The sequence below is a fragment of the Chiloscyllium punctatum genome, chromosome 9 (assembly GCF_047496795.1).
Source record: "Chiloscyllium punctatum isolate Juve2018m chromosome 9, sChiPun1.3, whole genome shotgun sequence".
NCBI lineage: Eukaryota > Metazoa > Chordata > Chondrichthyes > Orectolobiformes > Hemiscylliidae > Chiloscyllium > Chiloscyllium punctatum.
Window position 1 is genome coordinate 22,855,202 of NC_092747.1, and position 24,513 is coordinate 22,879,714.

The 24,513-nt window shown below is 41.5% G+C and overlaps 1 protein-coding gene across 1 annotated transcript in view; it reads right to left on the bottom strand.

Annotated features, from left to right (window-relative positions):
• Positions 1–2,619: 2,619 nt before the first annotated feature.
• Positions 2,620–24,513, bottom strand: part of LOC140481049 (von Willebrand factor A domain-containing protein 3B-like) — a 162,519-nt gene continuing 140,625 nt past the window's right edge. Inside the window, exons 25-27 of the mRNA XM_072576643.1 lie at positions 20,641–20,778; positions 16,439–16,536; positions 2,620–3,551 (exon numbers count right to left, since the gene is read on the bottom strand). Of these exons, the coding sequence (XP_072432744.1) occupies positions 3,290–3,551; positions 16,439–16,536; positions 20,641–20,778 (498 nt within the window). The 3' untranslated portion in view covers positions 2,620–3,289. The remainder of the gene's footprint in view (positions 3,552–16,438; positions 16,537–20,640; positions 20,779–24,513) is intronic.

The following is a 24,513-nucleotide window of genomic DNA, read 5'->3' on the forward strand; positions in this document are numbered from 1 at the left end:
CAGTCATAAGCATAAACATCACTTTAGACTGAGCAAATATTGAAGACATCAACTTATGTGCCCACTTGCTTGATATGTGCACTGAAGTATAATTACAACTCTTCACGGGAGGGGTTGGAATTCCTCTATATTGCAGGATTTATATAACTTCACCATCCCTGACATACAAAGGAAAGCTTCCCAAATGTCTCCTGAGAAATGAAATGTTAACCTCTTTCTCTATCAGGAGCTGATTAATCTATTGTGTTTTGTCTTTCCCCTAGAGTGAGGGAGTCCAGAACTAGAGGGCATAGGTTCAGGGTGAGAGGGGAAAGATTTAAAAGAGACCTAAGGGGCAACTTCTTCATGCAGAGGGTGGTACGTGTATGGAATGAGCTGCCAGAGGAAGTGGTGGAGGCTGGTACAATTACAACATTTAAAAGGTATCTGGATGGGGATATGAATAGGAAGGGTTTAGAGGAATATGAGCCGGGTGTTGGCAGTAGGGACTAGATTGGGTTGGGTTATCTGGTCGGTAAAAACAATGACTGCAGATGCTGGAAACCAGATTTTGGATTAGTGGTGCTGGAAGAGCACAGCAGTTCAGATAGCATCCGAGGAGTAGTAAAATTAACGTTTCGGGCAAAAGCCCTTCATCAGGAATACAGGCAGAGCCTGAAGCGTGGAGAGATAAGTGAGAGGAGGGTGGGGGTGGAGAGAAAGTAGCATAGAGTACAATAGGTGAGTGGCGGAGAGGATGAAGGTGATAGGTCAGGGAGGGGAGGGTGGAGTGGATAGGTGGAAAAGAGGGAGCGGCGGTGAAGGAGGCCCATGACCTCCACGTCCTTGGCAGAGTGGGAGGGGGAGTTGAAATGTTGGGCCACAGGGCGGTGTTATTGATTGGTGCGGGTGTCCCGGAGATGTTCCCTAAAGCGCTTCGCTAGGAGGCGTCCAGTCTCCCCACTGTAGAGGAGACCCCACCGGGAGCAACGGATACAATAAATGATATTGGTGGATGTGCAGGTAAAACTTTGATGGATGTGGAAGGCTCCTTTAGGGCCTTGGATGGAGATGAGGGAGGAGGTGTGGGCGCAGGTTTTGTAATTCCTGCAGTGGCAGGGGAAAGTGCCAGGATGGGTGGGTGGGTTGTAGGGGGGCGTGGACCTGACCAGGTAGTCTCGGAGGGAATGGTCTTTGCGGAAGGCGGAAAGGGGTGGGGAGGGAAATATATCCCTGGTGGTGGGGTCTGTTTGGAGGTGGCGGAAATGTCGGCGGATGATTTGGTTTATGTGAAGGTTGGTAGGGTGGAAGGTTAGCACCTGGGCCATTCTGTCCTTGTTATGGTTGGAGGGGTGGGGTCTGAGGGCGGAGGTGTGGGATGTGGATGAGATGTGTTGGAGGGCATCTTTAACCACATGGGAAGGGAAATTGCGGTCTCTAAAGAAGGAGGCCATCTGGTGTGTTCTGTGGTGGAACTGGTCCTCCTGGGAGCAGATATGGCGGAGGCGGAGGAATTGGGAATACAGGATGGCATTTTTGCAGGAGGCAGGGTGGGAAGAGGTGAAATCCAGGTAGCTGTGGGACTCGGTGAGTTTGTAATAATGTCGGTGTCAAGTCGGTCGTCATTAATGGAGATGGAGAGGTCCAGGAAGGGGAGGGAGGTGTCAGAGATGGTCCAGGTAAATTTAAGGTCAGGGTGGAATGTGTTGGTGAAGTTGATGAATTGCTCAACCTCCTCATGGGAGCACGAGGTGGCACCAATGCAGTCATCAATGTAGCGGAGGAAGAGGTGGGGAGTGGTGCTGGCGTAATTACGGAAGATCGACTGTTCTATGTAGCCAACAAAGAGACAGGCATAGCTGGGGCCCATACGTGTGCCCATGGCTACCCCTTTGGTCTGGAGGAAGTGCAGCATGGTCAGCATGGATGAGATGGACTGAAGGGTCTATGTCCATGCTATACATCTCTATTACTCTGTGACTCTAATTTAGTATTCTCCTGTGGTCGTCATTCTCTTGCTTTCAGTCAAAATGTAGCAAATGTAGCTGAGTAGGGATCTTCAATGTGCTTTCCGTCCTATCCCAGGCCTTGACAGTGGAGTCCTGCCTTGCCAAAACAGGAACTGAATCGTGTAAGTTTGCATACCTTTCCCGCCAAGCCCACTGCAGAGACTGGCAGCTCCTGGGGGCCATTGCTCAAAGTATACCAAGGTCATCGAAGGATCCCAGTGATGAGAAGGTGATGTGTGAAACCAGTGAACAATAAATGCTTAATACTTGGAAATGAGTGCAGTCGTTATACTGGAGCTCCATTTTGAAGTAAAAAACATGGAGTGGGACCAGTATGTCTTATCCACAAGTTTTACTGGCTTTTTCTTCTGGGTAAAGAGCTTTGCTTTTGCTTCTCACAGGGTTTACATTGCAAGAAGAAAGAGCATTCCTGGGGCCAGAGGCAAAGGTAGAGTAGACAGGCAGGAGGCTGGAAGAACACAGCAAGCCAGGCAGCATCAGGAGGTGGAGAAGTCGACATTTCAGGTCATAAAGAAGGGTCACACCCAAAATGTTGACTTCTCCACCTCCTGATGTTGCCTGGCTTGCTGTGTTCTTTCAGCCTCCTGCTTGTTGACTTTGGATTCCAGCATCTGCAGTTTTTTTGTCTCTAACCAGCAGGCTGGCCTTTGGAGGACCGTTTTGCTCCCCTTTGTGTGCTGCTGGTTGCCCCCTAGTTGAGACAAACAGAGGCCACCACTCACTTTCACCAACCGGGCAGGCAGGTTGCCCTGGTTCCTCACCAGGATATCCAGCCACTTTTCTCCCTCACCAGGGAAGAAGGTAACGAGGGAGGAGCTGAGTTGAGGGTCTTAATTGACTACTTAAGGCCTTAATTGATGGTGGTCAGAGAAAATCTCAATGATCCTTCACATCCAGCACTGAACTGCTGAGATGGTGAGGCAGGTGCAAACATCTCTCCAGGGTGAACTTGTCCAGTTATTTGCCCTTCTCATCAGCTCCAGGGAGGGGGACATTCTGCCCTACATTTCCTTCCATTTTAGTCATTTTTCCCAATATCTTTCTTTTCCTTCAATAGAACCTACATCCCAACCATCCCCTTCACAACTCCTGAGGAACTTCCACCAATATCATTAGTATGACAAATGGGTCACGTGTGCTCAATGAGAAGGGTCACATTGATTTTGCTTTTTCAAGATTGAACATTCTGCCATCTTCCAAAATGCGATCAAAGTGAGAAACTGATAAAACTAACATTGCAATCCACTTGATTACATTCATCATCACTATTGAGAAACCAATTATCCTGATTCTGTATGAAAGCAAAATGTACCATCATAACTATCTTCATCAATTGAGGAACTTGTCTCTTTTAGTTCAAACTCTGATCCAAAGGCCGACTGCCATTCATTATCATCATTATCTGTAGAATCCCTTTGTCTACCATGATGCTTTTTAACTCCCTTCTTCTTTGCCCTGCATCGTTCTTCCTCTGAAGATGAAGAGTCTTCTTCATGTTGTAATACTTGTTTAGGAATCGGCTTTACAGACTGCACATTGGGTCTGAAAGGAAGAGTTAAGAATGCAGTGTTAGCAAATGGAAGATATCTAACTGGTTCTAGATCTAAGCTCAACAGATCAAGAAGGACCCCTGTTTACTCCCACCTGTATTCTGGGTTAAACCATCTTAGGTCTTAGATCAACAAAAAAAGGACACATTTATTCAGGTACATTCTGACGTTGGGAAGTGAAAACAGAACAAAGTTCTTTCTTTGATGACTGGTTTACTTTCTCTTTTACTGATATCAGTCATGCAACCAGTTACTCATCCTGATTTTACATAAGCTTCATTATATGCAACCCGCATGCAGAAGGAACTGAAAACACTCATGGTTTGCATGGAGTACTCAAAGAATAGCTACTTGGGAAACAACAATAATGAGCTGCATAAGGATAGACTAGTGCAGATGACCAATAGCACAAGGAGGCTGGGTGAACAGGACTTGCTGCAATCAAGAAAATGGGTGGCTATGTGTCAAATTATCTCAAGTTTTTCGTAAGATGGAAGGTGGGAGGCAGGCAAGGAAGGCTTTCATGTAGTCAAGTTTAGAGCTCACAAAGGCACTGCATAGGATTTCAGCAGCACAGGAGTTGGAGCAAGGTGGATTCTAGATGCTGCCAAATGTGAAAGTATGACAGCATTTTTAGGAAAATAGGAAAGGGACTTGAGATGAAGAATAAAATCCAAATTTATTGATTGCCCCTACAAATGTTAAGGAAGTCCCACCCATGCTTAAATGTTAAGCAGGGGCAATTGGAGAAGCAGGGTGAAGCTGAGCACACATGGATGGATGGTGGTGACCCTGGGAAGGACGTTATCGTCATTGTCAAGTTGACTATCCCATTGGGCCAATCAGACAACTGGCAGCTTGGCAACCTCATTGTGTGACTGATGAAGGTGGCACAGCTGAGGCTACTGGGAGAACTTTGATGCTGCCTCAAAAGCAAGCTGGGATTTTTTAAAAAATTTGCTGTGCAAACCAGTATGCTGAATCCCCACAGCTATGGCAGTGGCTGTTACTCTCTAAGCTGCAGAATGGCCATTAAGGTAAGACTGCTCATGAGAACCCACTGGGAGGCCACCACACTTTACCTGGTGCAATGCCTTCAAGGGCTGGCAAGAGCTTGTTAATTGACCATTTTATTGGCTTAATTAGCTGCACGTCTCTGACTGGCACACTGCCATGCTGCTGCCATTCCCTCCATTGGTTATACCATGTGACTGCAGGAAGAGGTTGGGCTTCAGTTCCTGTGCCTCCTGATGCCATGTTAGCACACTTCCTGTTGCCCAGCAGTCTCCAGTGAGCTAGTAAAATCCTTAGTCCTCCACACTTAGTCTTCAGAATGACCATGCACCAGCCATTCCCACCAACTCTCTTACAGATGGAGATATCTGCAACAGGTAGGTTGGTGATGCAGTCACTGGTGTGAGAGTTCTCTCACCATCTGATTAAAGCCCAATTAACAGTTTGGCACTGGACTAGCTTAGCTACTGTTTTAATTATAAATACATTTCTTGCAATGGTTTCATCCTCCCTTACAAACGTGGTCACTGTCACTATATTCCAAACATTATCCTCAGTCCCTAAGATTGAAATGTTTTCCTGATCCATGTTCTGTTGGTAATTTAAGCACAGTCATCATTGTAACAACTGCAGAATCTGATCTTTGTCTTTTATGAGCTCCTACTACAAAATCCAAAATGAGTGCTCACAAAAAACAGGCAAAACTTGCAACAACATTTTGTTTACTAGTGAGTCATGAAATGATTATTCGAACTCAGGTACCAAACTTTACCATTCCATGTTGGCTATAAAAACACTGGTTTGCTCTAAACACTGATATACAGTAAACACTTTCATCTGTTCACTGGACACACACCAACACCAAACTGCCAAATATTAATTGACATGCAATAATACTTCAAATAACATGTGTCAAAATTCTCTACTCTCTGTGTTTCCCAGTGACTATGTTATCAAGGTTATATGATCCACCCAAGCTTTGCTGATTTTTACAAAAAACAGTGACCAGACAATATATCCCCCACTCTCAAAACATGGTTGAATGACCTATTAATTCCTTCAGCTTCTTATCCTGTACAAATCAGCCTTTCACAGTAGAACTAAAAGATCATTGTATGCTGATCCCACAAACAGGCAAAACAATGACCAACATGGATAGTATAAACTTCCATTTCCACACCTCCCTCTTATCATGACCCTCCATCGATGATACTTAGTTGAGACATTGGTTTGCAAATATTTGCTATCATGTTGCATTTGATCTCCATTTCGTAGAATCCCTACTGTGTGGAAACAGGCCATTCAGCCCATTGAGTCACAATGACCCTCCAAAGAGCATTCCATCCAGACCAATCCCTCCCCTACCCACACATCACCCCCCCCCCCACCCCCCAACCTGTCCCTATATTTCCCATGGCTAATCCACCTCACCTGCACATCCCTGGACACTATATGCAATTTAGGATGGCTAATCCATCTTATTTGCACATCTTTAAACTGTGAAAGGAAACCAGAGCACCCAGAGTAAACCCACACAAGGAGAATGTACAAACTCCATTCAGACCGTCACCCAAGGGTGGAATCGAATCCAGGTCCCTGGCACTGTGAGGCAGCAGTGCTAACCACTGAGCCACTTTGCTGCCCATTTGTCTTAAAGTTGCTGTTACAAACTTTTTTGCTCATCTGATATCACTTACTAATGAGCCGAATTGTTCTGTTGTTTAATGTTAGAAAGAGCCAACTGATTCCATTTAGCAAGCCCCAGGGATGTACTCACAAGCTATAACTCCATCAGCTTTTTCAGGGGACCTCTACGATTATGTCAGAAGAGCAGGACTTTTATCAAGGATACTTTCTTCTGCGATTGCAACATTACCTGCCTCCCCTCTATCAATAAACTCTCAAAATAACTAGAATAGTCAATAAGTATAGTCTTGCTAGTTCAAGGCTTCACATATTGAGAAAGTTTGCTATTTCTAACTACAACCATTCCTTACCTTGACAGGTACAGAAACAACTTAAAATGCAAAAGAAGAATTATGACTTGTTTTATAATACATAGGTTCAAAGAATTTTGATGTACAATACTATAAAATAAAGTAATACAATATGTACTTATATTACTGATTAATTGAAAGAATTATTTAATATAAGCTATATTTTTATGGGATGATCCCATTCTTTTATGAATACAACAAAACTGGTTCAGTGTTGAAGCTCCATTGGCTACTTCCGCTGAATCGAAACACTGAAGTACATAACTTTATACCAATCAACAATGGTTCAACTAACAAACTCATAAGCAACAATCCTAATCTACCAGTTAGCCAGTCCCAACAAGAACTGTGTAATGCTGACAAACAGAATCTTCTATCTGCTCCAGAAAAGCACCTTAAATCATGTAAGTCAACCTCACTTTTATTTTGCTTTACTAAGCTGTTATCAGCTGTAATGTGTATTAATATGTTAATATAGAAAACACATCAGTTATTAATATGATACAACATTACTTCTTTTCTTGTTATTGGTTGCTCAGATATGAATGGTCCTGGCTGGACCAATATTTGTGACCCAATTCTAATTGTCCTGGATGAGGTAATGCTCAGCTGATTTCTTGAACTCTTGCAGTCCGTGGGGTGCAGGGATATGCACAGTGTAATTCGCATGGGAATTCCAAGATCTGACCCAGTAACGATGAAAAATGGTGAATTCCAGGTCAGGGAGCCTGCTGATAGTCTTAGACCATAAGACCATAAGGCACAGGAGCAGAAATTAGGCCATTTGGCCCATCGAGTCTGCTGCACCATTTGATCATGGCTGTTCGGTTTTTCAACCCATTTTCCCGCTTTCTCCCCATAACCTTTGATCCCTTGGTGCCCTTGCATCTTCTGCTACTCTCTTTCCAGCTGATAAAGGCCCCAGATTTACAAACAAAATCAAAGTAGGCCAGGTGAGGTACTGTAGTGCATCTTGTAGATGATACACACTGATGGTGAAGGTGAAAGATGTGGTGCCAATTAAGCAGGCTGCTTTGTCCTGGATGGTGTCAGGATTTTCAAGTGATATTGGGCCGTACTCATCCAGACAAGTTCCATCACATGCTTGCTTTGACATGCATTGGGAGATAGGAGGCAACATAACTTCTGCAGAATTTATAGTGTCTGACCTGCTTAGTAGCCACAGTATAGCTAGCCCAGTTCAGTTTCTGATTAATGGTAATTTCAGGATGTAGATTGTGGGGGATTCAGTGAAGGCAATGCCATTGAATATCATTAGATAAAAACAATGACTGCAGATGCTGGTAACCAGATTCTGGATTAGTGGTGCTGGAAGAGCACAGCAGTTCAGGCAGCATCCATGGAGCTTCGAAATCGACGTTTCGGGCAAAAGCCCTTCATCAGGAATAAAGGCAGTGAGCCTTCAACCATGTCGTGAAACAAACTCGCTACCACAGCCACATTCGCTTCCTCAGTGCCTGCCTCTGTAACCAACTCATCCCACATGGACTCACCCATTGTACTCTATGCTACTTTCTCCCCACCCCCACCCTCCTGTAGCTTATCCCTCCATGCTTCAGGCTCACTGCCTTTATTCCTGATGAAGGGCTTTTGCCCGAAACGTCGATTTCGAAGCTACTTGGATGCTGCCTGAACTGCTGTGCTCTTCCAGCACCACTATTCCAGACATTGAATATCATTGTTGGACTATAACCTGGTGTTGTGTGATTGTTAACTTTGTACACCCCAGTCCAACACCGGCATCTCCAAATCATTGAATATCATGCGATGCTGAATTATCACTTTTATTGGAGATGTTGCTAAAAGTTGTGCAATCATCACTGAACATTCCAATTCTATCTTATGATGGAAGCAAATATTTGAAGAAACAGCTGAAGATGGTTGGGTCTTGGCCACTACCCTAGGGAACAGTGATGCCCTTGGACTGAGATGGCTGACTTCCAACAATCAAAACTGTCTTCCTTTGTGCAAGAAATGACTCCAACCAGCGGAGACTTTTCTACCTGATTCCCATTGACTCCAGTTTTATTAAGCTGCTTGATGCCATCATCGACCAGATGGAGCTTTAATATTAAAGGCAGTCACTCTCACATCCGGAAGTCAGCTTTAATGTCCATGTCCATGAGGTCAGGAGTTGAGTGGCCGTGGCGATACCCAAGTTGGACATCAGTTTATTCCTTTACAAGTGACAGTTGATAACCCCTTCTATCACATTGTTTCCAAATGGAAAATAGACTGATAGGGCGGTAATGGACTTGTCCTCCTTTTTGTGTACATCACATGCCTGATGATTATCCACATTTTTGGCACAACTAATTCTGCAGCACAGCTCTTTAGTACTATTAATGGAATATTGTCAATCCTATAACCCTTGCAGTTTCCTGCCATTTCTTGATATCACATCAAATTGAGTGAAGCAACTTGTCTGAAGAAATTTGTGATGCTTGAAACCTCACGAGGAGACTGAGATGGATCATGCAACTGGCTCTTCTGGCTGAAGTCCAAAGCAAATTTTATAGCCCTATCTTTTTCAATAATGTTTTGGACAATGGGGATATTTGTGGAGTGTTCTCCTCCTGTTAACTGTTTAATTATCCATCACCATGCATGATGGATGTGCTAGTCATCCACATGAGTGGGCAGCAATAGTGACTAGCAGCAACTAGCATCTAGAACCATAGGCTAATGTTCTGGGTACATAAGTTCAAATAATACCAAGGCAGATATTCAAATTTTCGTTCAATAGAAGAAAGAATTTTGCAATTTAAAACTTATCAATGACATTTATAAAACCAGTATTAGGTGTTGTAAACACCCATCTAGTTTGCTAATGTCCTTCGGCCGATATGTAACTCCAGATCCATGCCAATGTGACTGATACTTAATTACTGTCCGGGTAGTTAGGGACAGACAATAAGCTCTGGCATGACCAACGGTGCCCATATCCCATGGACAAAAAGAAAACACCACGCAAAAAAATGTGCAAATTTGACACTTTTCTGTTGTTAGAGTTATACAGCACGGAAACAGACCCTTCAGTCCAACTCGTTCTCACCGAACAGACATGCCAATCTAATCTAGTCCCATTTGCCAGCATTTGGCCCATATCCCTCCAAACCCTTCTTATTCATATACCCATTCAGGTGCCTTTTAAATATTGTAAATGTACCCACCTCCAACACTTCTCTGGCAGCTCATTCATATATGCACCACCCTCTGCATGAAATAATTGTCCCTCAAGTTCTTTTTATATTTTTCCCCTCTCACATTAAACCGGTGTCCTATAGTTTTGGAATCCCCCACCCTCGAAAAAAACCTTGGCTATTCACCCTATTCATGCCCCTCACGATTTTATAAAGCTCGATAAAGTCACCCCTTAGCCTCCGATGCTTCCAGCAAAAAAGCCCCAGCCTATTTAGCCTCTCCCTGTAACTTAAACCCTCTAGTCCCAGCAACATCCTTGTAAACCTTTTCTGCACCCACTCAATTTTAACGTCTTTCCTACAAAAGGGCAACCAGAATTGTATGCAGTACTCTAAAAGTGGTCTCACCAACGTCCTGTATAATCCCAACATGACGTCTCAACCCGTACATTCAATGTTCTATCCAATCAAGGCAAGTGTGCCAAACGCCTTCTCCACCACCCTGCCTACCTGCGACTCCACTTTCAAGGATCTATGCACCTGCACCCTTAGGTCTCTTTGTTCGGCATCTGTGAACATTTAACCCTGACTGGTCAACCAAACCTATACTATACTTTGGTCATCCCTATTTTTTAATCCTACATAGAGGGGCTTAACATCTTTTGCCGTGATACTGCATATAAGACCAGAAGACGAAGGAGCAGAAGTAGAACATTCATCCCATAGCTTTTCCAAAATTCACTGAGACCATGACTGGTCGCATCATCCTCAGTTTCCCTTTCCTACCTTGATTCTCCTCACTGATTAAAATCTGTCCAGCTCAGTCCCAAATATACTTAATAACCCAGCCGTGACAACCTTCTCTACAATACTGAATTCCACAAATTTATTTACCTCCGAGAGAATTCTTCCTCATTTCTGTTTTTGAAAGTTAAGAAAAACAGTGAATTACTAAAAGGTTATATAAAGATGGAATAATTAGAATAGAAGGGGTAGTTGGCCAAAAACCTTTTTAAAATGTTTCTTCAGATATTTAAAAAAGAGTCAATACATTAAGTGTTAATCCTAGAGAAAATAAATCTGGGAATTAGTAATGAAGAATAAAGAGATGGCTGACATATTGAAAAGACATTTTGCATCAGTCTTCACTAGACCAGATACAAGTAACATGTTGTAAGCAGCTTTAAATCAGAAATTGAAAGGGAGGAACTCAAGAAAATTGCAATTACCCTGGAAGTAATATTGAGAAAATTGTTGGAACTGCAAGTTGACAAGTTCCAAGGTCCTGATGGATTTCATCCTGAAACAGTTGGTAGTTAATTTTGCAAAACTCATTAGATTTGGGGAAGTTTCCTTTAGATTAGAAAACAGCCACTCTAACTCATTTATTTAAAAAGGGAAGGAAGCAGAAAGCAGAGAGCTGCAAACCAATTAGCTTAATATCTGCTGTGGGAAGAACGTTAGAAGCTATTACTGAAGACATTATAACAGGACACTTGGAAATGCTCAAGACAATCAAGCAGAACCGATGTAGTTTTGTCAAAGAGAAATCGTATTTAACTAATTTACCAGAGTTCTTTGAATCAGTAACTTGTACAGTAGATAAAGAACAATAAGTGGATGTATTGCAATTAAACTTCCAGAAGACTTTTGATAAGGAACCATATCAGAGGCTATTTTGGAAACAGAAGCTCATGGTTTAGGGGATTATTGTGAAGAGGACATAAAAAGGTTACAAGAGTATATACCTGTGTTTGTGAGTGGGCAAAAATCTGCCAAATGGAATACAAATTGTCCATTTTGGCAGAAAGAATAAAAAGGAAACATGCTACCTAAATGGTGAGAGGTTGCAGGGCTCTGAGATACAGAGAGATCCGGGTGCTAGTCATGAATTGCAGCAGGTTAAAATGCAGGTACGGCAAGTAATCAGAAAAGCTAATGCAATGTTTATTGAAAGAGGATTTTTATTAGATTTCCTACAGTGTGGAAACAGGCCCTTTGGCCCAATCAGTCCACACCAACCCTCCAAAGAGTAACCCACCCAGACCCATCTCCCTCTGACTAATGCACCTAACACTATGGGCAATTTAGCATGGCCAATTCACCTGGCCTGCACGTCTTTGGATTGTGGAAGGAAACCCACACAGACATGGGGAGAATGTGCAAACTCCACACAGACAGTCACCCAAGGCTGGAATCAAACCTGGGACCCTGGTGCTGTGAGGCTGCAGTGCTAACCACTGAGCCACTGTGCAAGAGTTTGGAGGCTATGCTTCAGGTATACAGGGCATTGGTGAGACTGCATCTGGAGTACTGAGTACAGTACTGGTCACCATACTTATGGAAGCAGTTAAGAGAAGGTTTACTAGACTAATACTTGGAATGAGTTGATTGCCTTCTGTGGAAATACTGGACAGGCTAGATCTGCATCCTTTGAAGTTTAGAAAAGTTTGAGGTGACTTAATTGAAACAGATCCTGACATACTAAACATAACATAAAGATCCTGAGGGGACTTGAGCAGGTGTAGTTGGATATTTTCTCTTGTGGGAAAATCCAGAACTAGGGGTCATACTTTAAAAATACGGAGTCACCCATTTAAGACAGAGATAAGGACTTTTTTTCTCTTTCAGATATTTGAGTCTTTGCAAGTCCTTTCCTCAAAAGGCAGTGGATGGAGAATCTTTAAATATTTTTTTAGGCAGAAGGAGATAGATTCTTGACTACCAAGGAGCTGAAAGATTATCAGGGATATGCAGGAATGTAGACTTGAGGTTAAAATTCATTTGGCCATGATCTTATTGCATTGAGGAGTCCAGTAGCCTCCTTTGGTACCTTGTTCATATATTTGCATTTTCACCAGAAATCTAAAGAAAGCATTACTGTATTAATAATAGCAAACTATACTATGCACTATAACTACTAATACACAACTTTTTTTTTAATATACTGCATGTTCTGCTTTGTTTTAAAAGAAATATTAAAGCCTGCCTATTTTAATCAGCTAAGTCTACTCCAGCAGAATTGGAACAGATTGGCGAGAGATTGTGTATGCATGTGCTAGGTTTTCATATCTTGAAGCTGCCGGCATTGTGCAGAAACTGAACAAAATAGGATAGATCCACACTGTTTAATTATTTCCCATGTACATGTGCCGATTTCAGCTCATTAGTATTCAATACTAACAGCGATCTATTTATTTAAAAGCCATTGACCTGATTTTAATGTCACAATACCAGTGTAATTTAAGTGAATTAAATAGACAAATTACTAGCACATTTGACAGCGGAATTGTAAAACTGCTGCACTGCTTTCAAAAGGAAAGATAATTAATGAGAAAGATACATGAGACTAGTGAAGTTCAGTAAAGAGCAGGACAATGGGTGAGCAATTATAAACTAACTTCCTTGACAGATGGCTCATTTAGTTCTTCAGCTCCTTGTTGCTTTATATTGGCTAACCACTGCAGGCTTACATGCTATTTGATTCCTATCACATCTATCCAATGTACAATAGTTCATGGCTATCACTCAGCAATGCCAACAAAAAAATCCTCCAGCTAACACAATCACCGCACCCCAGTGTTTCATGAAGTTGTCCTTCTGTTACCACTTCATCAGAGTTACTGAGATTGGGCCTTGCCAAGAATAAGTTAAAGAGAAATTTGGATTGAGACAAGGGGGAAATAAATGATGTTAAACAGTGGAGGCAGATGGTTATGAGGTTGAAAACTCAGCTCCATGTCCAGAAGGACATCAATGTTGCAAACAGTGGGCTTCAACAATGGAAGACTGGCCACAGCAGTGTGTATAATCTGTGGTGAAACAAGGAAAAGACATAGGCATTGTACTTACCAATATTTACCTTCAAGACACCGCATCTCATCCAGCATCAGGTCTGCCAAACAGGCTGGCAGCATGGGAAGAGATGACTTGAAAGAGGTCATAGAGTCATAGAGGTGTACATCATGGAAACAGACCCTTTGGTCCAACCTGTTCATACCGACCAGATATCCCACCCAATCTAGTCCCACCTGCCGGCACCCAGCCCATATCCCTCCAAACCCTTCCTATTCATATACCCATCCAAATGCCTCTTAAATGTTGCAATTGTACCAGCCTCCACCACTTCCTTTGGCAGCTCATTCCATACCCGTAGCACCCTCTGTATGAAAAGGCTTCCTCGTAGGTCTCTTTTATATCTTTCCCCTCTCACTCTAAATCTATGCCCTTTAGTTGTGGACTCCCCAACCCAGGGAAAAGACTTTGTCTATTTATCCTATCCATGCCCCTCATAATTTTGTAAACCTCTATAAGGTCACCCCTCAGCCTCCGACGCTCCAGGGAAAACAACCCCAGTCTGTTCAGCCTCTCCCTATAGCTCAAATCCTCCAAACCCTGGCAACATCATTGTAAATCTTTTCTGAACCCTTTCAAGTTTCACAACATCTTTCCAATAGGAAGGAGACCAGAATTGCATACAATATTCCAACAGTGGCCTAACCAATGTCTTGTACAGCCACAACATGACCTCCCAACTCCTGTACTCAATACACTGACCAATAAAGGAAAGCATAGCAAACGCCTTCTTCACTATCCTATCTACCTGCGACTCCACTTTCAAGGAGCTATGAACCTGCACTCCAAGGTCTCTTTGTTCAGCAACACTCCCTAGGACTTAACCATGAAGTGTAAAAGTCCTGCTAAGATTTGCTTTCCCAAACGCAGCACCTCGCATTTATCTGAATTAAAGTCCATCTGCCACTTCTCAACCCATTATTTTGGTGTCATGAGTGAACATGTAGAACCTGAAACTGTGTCTTTGAGCGGTGGCACTGAAGAGCATCATACATAGGAGTAGGAGAAGGGAGCAAGGAATGGATCTCCAGTTGTGACTTTCAATAGGGTTGTTTCATTGCTACAGCAGGGATAAAAACCTGACTGGAGAGATTCAGACATGAGGCTGCACGAAGGATGACTACAAATTTGAAAAGTGACAATACAATCCAGATCTTTAGAATAAATTAGCAGCTGCTTCCAGTCACCTCTGACTTTCATGAGGTGGAATTGTGAAACATGACACAATAGACCTGGCATGAACAGTTTTAAATTTTGCTGAGTTATTTGGATCGAGAGAGTGTCCTTTTAGAGAGATAGGATACCTTTTGGGATGTGGTCCTAGGATTACTTTGGGAGAGATAATACTGCCCTTGTGAAAGCCAAAGGTGTGCAGGTTAGGTGAATTGGCCATGCTTGGCCATGCTAAATTGCCCACATGTTCAGGGATGTGTAGGTCAGGTGCATTAGTCAGGGGTAAATTTAGGGTAATAGGGTAGGGGAATGGGTCTGCATGGGTTACTCTTTGGAGGGTCGGTGTGGACGTGTTGGGCCACATGGCCTGTCTCCACACTGTATGGATTCTGTAGGGATTCTATGAATTATTAAAAGTAAACCTGTATGTGAGTATAAAATATAGAAAGTCATTGGAACCATCAAGCTGATTACTGGCAACAGAACTGTCAAAGGACTCTGTCAAAAACAATATCAGAAGCGTCAAAACAAACTGCCAAAGGACCTTTCAAAAGGAATATTAAAAAAGTGTGAAAATAAACTGTCAAAATGAGGCGTCAAACTGGTAACACATTTAAAACTCCTGCCTTTATTTGGAATACTGTCTGAAGAGTTTGAAAGATCTGTATATGAACATTAGCTTGAGGCTTATCATTACGGAATTAGTGCTGCAAGAACAGACTTTATAACCTTCCATTATCACTGTGGAATGCTCGCAGTTCAGTTGGATTGACAGCTCCAAGTGGTTAAAGAAATCTTGAAGTGGGAGCACGAATTTCAATGTGTATTTTTATAAGGAATTAAAGGAAGTTAAATGTAATGATTTTTTAAAAAATCAACAGCATTTATCTTTTAAAATAATTATTCAATAGACCCTTAATACCTCTATTTTATCATCACAGCGTGGATCCTGAGGTCTGCCCATGGTGGACACTGGGTGTACTGCCATGACAGGTGGAAGGGCAAAGTGTGGTGGATGGGAATATAGGCTAGCATGACTTGGGACCAATTTAGCATAGGAGCATTAAAGTCCATTGAGTTGACAAAAGGACAAAGGTTGGCATGGAGTACATGAGGGATCATATAAATGGGTACAGGAGAATAAATTAGCATGGAGAATATGAGAGATCTTAGGTGGGCGCAAGGGCTGAGATCGAAACCCAGGGTATGAGGAACTATGTGTGTTAGGTCAGGAGCGTGAAGTACCATAGACTGACACAGATGGGAACTCTTTGGGTGGTGTGATGGGCTGGAGTGCTCTGTTATGTTTTCTTTTAAAATTGAGCACAAGGCCAGAGCAGCAAGGCAGACCTCCACCCCCCACCCATCCCAGCATCCTTTGCTGTTGTTGCAGAATTGCCCAGCCAACTCCTGTAAAACCCAGTCATTCCTAAATGAAAACCCAAACTTCCATGGCATTTTCCCCCAGATCAGGTTGCAAAGCTGTGAACTATCCTGACCCTTCTAATATGGGAGAGAAAATTCAGGCAGAATGGCTTCAAAGACAGTGCTTGTGTAATGTATTTAGGGTTGCATATTATAGAAATCCTTCTGACAGAAAAAGGAATGTTACTCAAATTCACTCGGGCAGATTATTTCTCCTTCATGGTTTGTGGGAGCTGTTAATTAGTACTCACATTGTGCGATCTATCATCTGAGCCTCTTGTATGTAATGCCTGATGGAGGTATATTGCGTCTTGCTGATTTTAATCAGTTCACCACGAAATGAATGTTCCTGCAAAAGCAAATCATAATATTGTGATTTAATTATGCCAACAAAAAAACAACTCACAGCATTTCACTTGTAAGTGAATTTAAATAATACACATCTAAATACACTAGACTTTGAAATTAGATGTCTAAGCAAAAGCAGATCAAAGTAGGTTTTTGAAAATTGTTTAGAAGATTGATTCTCGTAGAGTCTCAGTTTAATGCCCACAACTTGCTTGCAATCACTTGTTTCCACAACAAAATTGATGCACAAATGTGGTCAACATATTAACTAAGTATCTCTAATGTCTTAGAAACATAGAAAATAGAAGCAGAGTAGGCCTTCAGGCCTGCACAGCCATTCAATATGATCATGGCTGATCATCCTACTCAGTACCCTTTTCTCATTTTCTTCCCATACTCTTTGATCCTTTTAGCTATAAGAATTAAATCTAACTCGTCTTTGAAAATATTCAATGTTTTGGCCTCAACTGCTTTCTGTGGCAGGGAATTCCATGTGCTCACCATTCTCTGGGTGTAGAAATTTCTCCTCATCTCTGTCCTATGTGGCCAACTCCATATCTTTAGACTATGATCTCTGGTTCTGGACTCCCTGGTCATCGGGAACATCCTCCCTGTATTTAACCTCTAGTCCTGTTAGAATTTTATGGGTATCTAAGCAATCCTACTTCATTCTTCTAAAACCCAGTGAATATAGTCCCAACTGATCCTATCTCTCTTCATAAGTCAGTTCTGCCATGCTAGCAATCAGTCTGGGAAACTTTTGTTGCATTCCCTCCATAACCAGAACATCCTATCTTAAGTAAGGAGACCAATATTGCACACAATACTCCAGGCATGGTCTCACCAAAGCCAATTGTAGCAAGACATCATTGTTCCTGAACTCAAATCCTCTCACTTTGAAGACCAGCACACCATTTGCCTTCTTTATTGCCTGCTGCTGCTGCTGTGCAAGGATACCCAGGTCATGTTGCGCCTTCACCTTTCACGATCTATCGCAATGTAGATAATGAACTGTCTTCTTGCTTTTTGCTACCAAAATGGATAACCTCACATTTATCCACATTTGCTCATTGATTCAACTTGTCCAAATCACACTGAAACAGCTCCACATTCTCTTTATAGTTCACCCTCACCCATTCAGCTTTTCAACATTTGCAAATTGTTGATATTACATTTAGTTCCCTCATCTAATTCAATAATATATATTGTGAACAGTTGGGGTCGGAGCAATGGAAAAAGCTGCCAGAGGTAGTGGAGACGATTACAATTCCAACATTTAAAAGACATTTGGTCAGTATCTTGGATAGGAAAGGTTTAGAGGGATGTGGACCAAATGAAGGCAAATGGGACTAGATTAGTTTGAGAAACCTAGTCAGCATGGATGAATTGGAGGGTCTGTTTCCGGGCTGTATGACTCTATGATCCCTGTAGTTTCTCACTTGTCCTTCATCATCTCTTGCCCGAAACGTCGATTCTCCTGCACCTCGGATGCTGCCTGACCTGCTGTGCTTTTCCAGCACCACACTGTCGACTCTGATCTCCAGCATCTGCAGTCCTCACTTTCTACTACTCAGGAATGCTACTTGGAAAATGACCTATTTATTTTTTACTCTTTGTTTCCTGTCTGCCAACCCACTCTCTATCAAAGACAGTACTCCACCCACCAATCCCATGTGCTTTCATTTTACATGCTAATCTCTTGAGTGGAACCTTATTGAAAACTTTCTTAAAGTTTAAGTAAACCATATCTACTAGTTCCTTGTATTAACGCTACTAGTTATACCCTTGAAAAATTCCAGTAGTTTTGTTAAGCATGATTTTGTGGTCAGGAGCTCCACAATCTCCAGGATTGTTACAGGGTAAAACCAGTGACATGTCCAGCTACATCATCTGAAATGCTTAGGTAAATACAAATCCCCTCATGGGGATTAGAATAAGCTTGGAAACACAGAGATCAAAGTGGTCAGGTATAAGATTATTACAACATTAGCTCATATTTCAGACAGCCTGCATGAGTAGCTCAATTCATTAATTTCTATTTTCATTTCACATGACCTAATTTGAAATTGTAATGCAACAATACTGATGGAGCTAAATTGATATTTCATATAATGTATCATCAAACTATGCCTGTGCTATGAAGTGTCATTATCTTGACATGATTATCACTAAATACAGCCACATAAACAGAGTAATTGTCTCATGAACTTAAATGCAACTTCTTCAACAGCATCCAACTCAATTTTCAGAAAAGTGTTTTACTTCAGCATTTATTGAGGGACAAAATCCATTAAGGATTTCTAAATACTTTCTACTTCTTCCACCACTTTAAATACAAAACAAAGTCAGAATCTAAAGAGTTTCAGGGTTTTTATCCAGGACAGTTTATTTCAGGCGACATACCCGGTATTTATTTTTCACTTATACCTCTACGATCTACAACTGTGATTGATGGGATAGGCTCTAGTAATTCTGAATGGTGCTGATTTACGTTTTTGGAATTGTATACATGTTTGGAAGTGAATCATTCATGGAGGCATATCTCCGTGGAATAAAGATTAGATGGATTCTATAAAGATCTGCCTCTTGAGAGTACCAGCCAGATGGTGAAGATAAAAATCAAGCATGTCATGAACAAGACATTAATTTAATTAGCTTATAAAAGAAACATGTTAAAAGTTACACTCTCATTTTCATCTTTTATTGACAGCATCTTCCAAACCCATGACCTCTAACATCTAGAAAGATAAAAGCATTGGAACACTACCACATTTAAGTTCACTTCCAAACCACACAGCACCATGATTTGGTCCGATATTGCATTCCTTCACTGCTACTGGATCAAATCCTAGAACTCCCTCCCTACTCCCTTCTTGACAGCGCTGTTGGCGTGCCTACACCTCGTGGACCACATTGATTCAAGATGCCATCTTACCACCTCCTTCGCAATAAAGGAATGGGTAATAAATGCTAGCCTACCAGTAATGCCCATATCCTATGAACAAATCTGCCATCAAAAGAACAATCCAAAATAATCCCAATGCCCCACTCTCTTTCGATGCTTATACAGCTTTCTCTTAACAGTCACAATAATCTTTGGCTCAAGCATTTCTATGGCTCCAAGATAAGATATTTCTCCAGTCACTTCCTACTCTTTTACTCACAGTTTTGAGTTGGTAGTGTTATGCTATTGATTCCTCAATCAAACAAAATGGTTGATCCCCCCCCCCCCCCCCCTTCACGCTATCAAAACGCTTCGTAATTTATAAAATATAATAAATCTCTGCTAAGGCAGGAAAAGGCATTATTCTCAACCTTTGCCATATCTTCTGCTTTTGTATCATTGGTATACTTAATAATTATGTACTTTGTGGGGTGTCCACGCAGGGACTTTGAGTTGCTGTGACACCATGTCCTTTTACATGCATGGTGTAAACTGGAGCTATGATTAGTGATGGGAGAGGCTCCAAAGCTCCTTCCATCATGTGGCTAAACAGGAATCTCTCCTGCTCTTAGCATCTATCATTGCCATGCATTGAAATGATTTACAAGTTCTCTGTTTGTCTGCAGCATGAAGGTGAGCTGGGAATCCTGAGCATCCAGTTCAAAGGCAGGGACACTGCTCATTCATCACAAAAATTCCAATAGCCTCTCGAGTACAAACTCCTTATCCATGGGGTCTCTCGGCATTGGCTTCAGTGGCACCATTCCTGACCCTATTCCATTCTGAAACAGCGTGCTTTCATCCTCTTTGTTTATTGCCTCTTAGTCTGCTTTCTATTCTTCCCCCACTTAACATTTGCCTCAGTTTTTGTATTAAGCACCTTGTTCTTCAGGACAAAAAAGAATGAGGTGAAAACTCAAGTCAGTGTCAATCATAAAGCAGAGATTCTGAACAATTTTGTTTAACCTGAGACAGTGGCAAGAGAGGGGTGGTATCAAGACTAAAAAGAAATTGAGTTTCTGACAAGGGTGCTCCCAATGTTTATTTGGTTCATTTACAATGTGATCAACAAAAACCTAAGTTACATTCACTGAAATACTTTTAAACATTAATTAATTGAGAGGGGTAAAAACATATTTTAAATCATGTAAACCTACTCACCTTTCTATTATTATATTTCAAAACTGTATAAAATTTGTCATTTGGTGCTGCTCTGTTTGGAGTTGCTATGACAACCCCAGGTAAATAGAAATCATTTCCAGCCTCTGAATCACTATGAACCAAAACAAAGTCTCCCATCTGGAAATTATTAAATAATATCCAATTAACCTTCGAAAATAAATCGTCATGTCATTATACAAGAAAATGTAACAACTGCCATAAAATATACAGCAACTTTAACATTATAAAACATCTTACACACTTCACATTAAAAAAACAAAATTTCACATCAAGCTACATAATGTGGTAACCAAAGATTTGTTTAAAGTAGTCGGGTTTAAGGAGTGACTTAAAAGAGCAAGGTATGGTGGAGAATTAGGGAGGTTTAGGAAGGGGGCATTTCAGAAATAAGGCTAGAATATAGCAAGCCGGAGATGGGTGAGTTGGAATACTCAAGAGTACTGGTCATTCTGCTTTAACATGTGTTTCATTAATGTGAATTTGCTATAACGCAACTGACAAACTGGGGACACTGTTTCTGTAGCGCAAACCTTTAAAGCATGCGTTGGTTGTAACACGATTCCAGCTCCATTAGTTTGAATGGGGGGCTGCTATTACACTATTTTCTTATAACATGGGATTGAGCGAGAACTGTACTACTGCGTTATAGCAGTATAGGAACTGAAAGAGGGCTGAGAACAATGGCTTTATCCTTCCCAATGTTTAAATGGAGTAAATTTCTGCTCATCCGATATTATCAAAGAGTCTGATAATTTAGCAACAGGAAATGAGTTGAGGGAGGTAGTAGTGAGCTGAAGCTGGCTGCTCCCATATCTTCCCAGAGGGGCAACATGTAAAATAGAGGAGACCAAGGATAAATCCTTGAGAATGTCGGAGGAGTGAGAAGATAAACCACTATAGGTAATTCTCTAATGACTACAGTCCCAGTCACCGGAACAACAGTAGACATGATTTGGAGCTGTCGGTGTTGGACTGGGGTTACAAAGTTAAAAATCACACAATACCAGGTTATAGTCCAACAGCTTTAATTGGAAGCACGCTAGCTTTTGCAGCACCACTCCTTCATCAACCACCTGATGAAGGAACAGTGCTCTGAAAGCTAGTGCTTCCAATTAAATCTGTGGAATATAACCTGGTATTGTGTGATTTTTAAGAGAGCAATTGAAGGAAAATGGTGTCAAAGGTAGAAGACAGGGAAATACACATGTAACACAAAAAGGTCCTTTTTAAAGACATATCTGTGAAAAATATGGGTCTACATTAAACCTAACCATGCTAAGATGCATCAAGTGACTACCTGTAAAGGGAAATCCTATTTAAAGCTCAAGTGACCAACACAAATCAGTTTTTAAAAGCAAAATTAGTTCACAAATGAAAATCAGCAAAGTCAATTCAACAAAATTATTCTATTTAAAATGAAGCCAGGTTTAAGTAAAGCTCTGTCTCTTTGGAATTCACAAATGGCTATTTCTTGCATGTGCAGAGTCAACTGTTGTGTAATCTAATGGGGTTTTGTCGCTTGGTTCCAGGCCAGCATGGCTTTCCCCCATGGGGCCAAGGATATAGTAGGACTGCTCGGTTTCTCTAGTCTGTCTTTTATCCTTAGCTGCCTGTAATCTTTGTTACCTAAAGAAATAAGTACATCACTTGAGATTGCTTCCAGGTAATTCTTTCTTTTGTATTTTTCTTTGTTTGTGGCAGACGGGTCAAATTTCCTGGGATTCATTTTCAAGGAGTCTTTCAACCTGGATCTTGACCTAGCTCAAGGGTGCTGTTCAAGTTTTAGTTGTAAATATATGGCTGCTTGGGGGATTTAACATTAGTTATATATGTGTTGCTCATCCACTGCTCTGACAATGAGTGCTTCAGTTCCAGACATTTCTGTTCTTTGAAGACATGCGCATGATGTGAAAAGGCCTTTTTTAAAGATGTATCTTTGGAGTTTAGCCTGGATCTGTACTTAATTTTGAGAAAAACGAAAGCTGGGAAGAGACAAGATACAGATCTTCAAAAGAATGACTTATATTTATGTAGCACCTTTAAAGTAAATAAATTTCCTAATGTCGCAGGAGACATATGGAAAGCAGACACAGCAAATGGGGGTGTAAACGAAATTATTTTAGATAATAAGTATGCATGTAGAAATATACAAATTTCAAACAAGGCTACAGATTAAAAGAGACTGCTTCTACCCTGGATGTTTGGCAGCAACTCTCCAGAGTAAAGAATTACTTCAGGATCAATTAGTACCTTAAATAAAAGCTGAATTTATAAAGATTGAAGATTATTACAAAATTAAATAACACTGAGTTTTCTTTTCTTGAGAGATACTTTCAACAGACTAAATAAGGGATAACTGTTTCCACTAGTAGAAAAATCAGTATCAGGTAACTATAATTTCAGATAATTAACAAAAGAATCATAAGAAAGATGTGATTTTTTTAATGTCCTATTACAATATTATGGTCTGGAATGCACTATCTGAAAGGATGATAGAGGTAGATACAACAGGAGCTTTCATAAGGGAATTAGGTATATAATTGTAAAGGAAAAAAATAGCAATGTCATAGGGACAAGGTGAGACAACCTCAATAAACCTTTCAAGGAACCAACACAAACACAATGGCCATGTCGCTTCTGTCTGTGCTGTATGATTCAAAAAAAGCATTATTTTGGATAAAGGTTGAAAAAGTCATTGAGTGACAATGTGCTAACAAGACCAGAGTCTTTGCCAAAGTCTGGATTTAGTTGCTCCTCACTGCTGTCAGAGGAACCAAGAGCAGTTAAAGCTATCAGTGATGTGCCCACCAAAGGTCAATCAATCAGCCCCCAGGACAGAGAGAAGGAGCTCTTAGGTTGGAAGTGAGAGGGGATAGCTGATGCAGGCATTCAGAGGCAAAGTCAGGGGTCGATTTCTGTAACCGCTCTGCCTGTCCCTTCCCAATATAGGTTCCTTCAGTTAGGTACAGAGCACCTGATAATGAGGAAATCCCTGAGAGGCCAATAGAAAACCCAAGATGCCTTTCTGAGGTAGGCTTTGGGAGGATGTGTGAAAGCCAATGCACCTCCCTTTTAATCCCTGAGCCACTGCATTGGGATTAGGGGTAACATAGTCCATTAGCTCATTAATAAACCTGATGAGAACGTCAGCCCACTGCCAGTGCAGGAATCCCATGTTAGCTCCTTCCATCCACCGAATTAATCGAGGAGGTGGGAAACGGAGGAGAAATCCCTCCTGCAATTCAGTGGGTGTGGGTGGAAAGGATGAAAGGATGCAAGAAAACCAACCTGTTCAATCAGTTTCCTTATCCTGCTGTCTGATCTCTCGGATAATTGCAGTATTCCCTGTTTCTTTTTATTTCAGACTTCCACCATCCACAGCACTTTGTCGCACAAAGTCAGGGACCATGAAAAACAACTGAATTCCTACATCCCAGTCAGCAGGTATGTTTTTACTTTCTGTGCTGCTTAAACCAGGAAGAAGAAGGCAGAAGAATCCATTCTCTTAAGCACTAGCTCTTGAGGCCTCTAAGACAGGCCCCAGTAATTACCTGGTGCATGTGTGAGCCCGCACAGAGCCACCAATACCATTGAGATTGAGTTGATGTACAGCTCTCCCATCTCCAATGCATTCAGTGGTTCTTGCCCCAGTACCTGCACCCTTTCCGGACTTCTACAAAGGCTTCATCAGACTGTGTGCCCTGCTAATTCCCTGCTCCATGCTCCAAAATTCCCTAAAAGTTTTACTTCTCAAAGATTTCAGCCTTTAAACTAAACTACAGCTGCAAGGTTATCAATCCCATGCAGCAGTGTTAGATATTCCACACAGCAAGCTCATCCTGACTCATATTA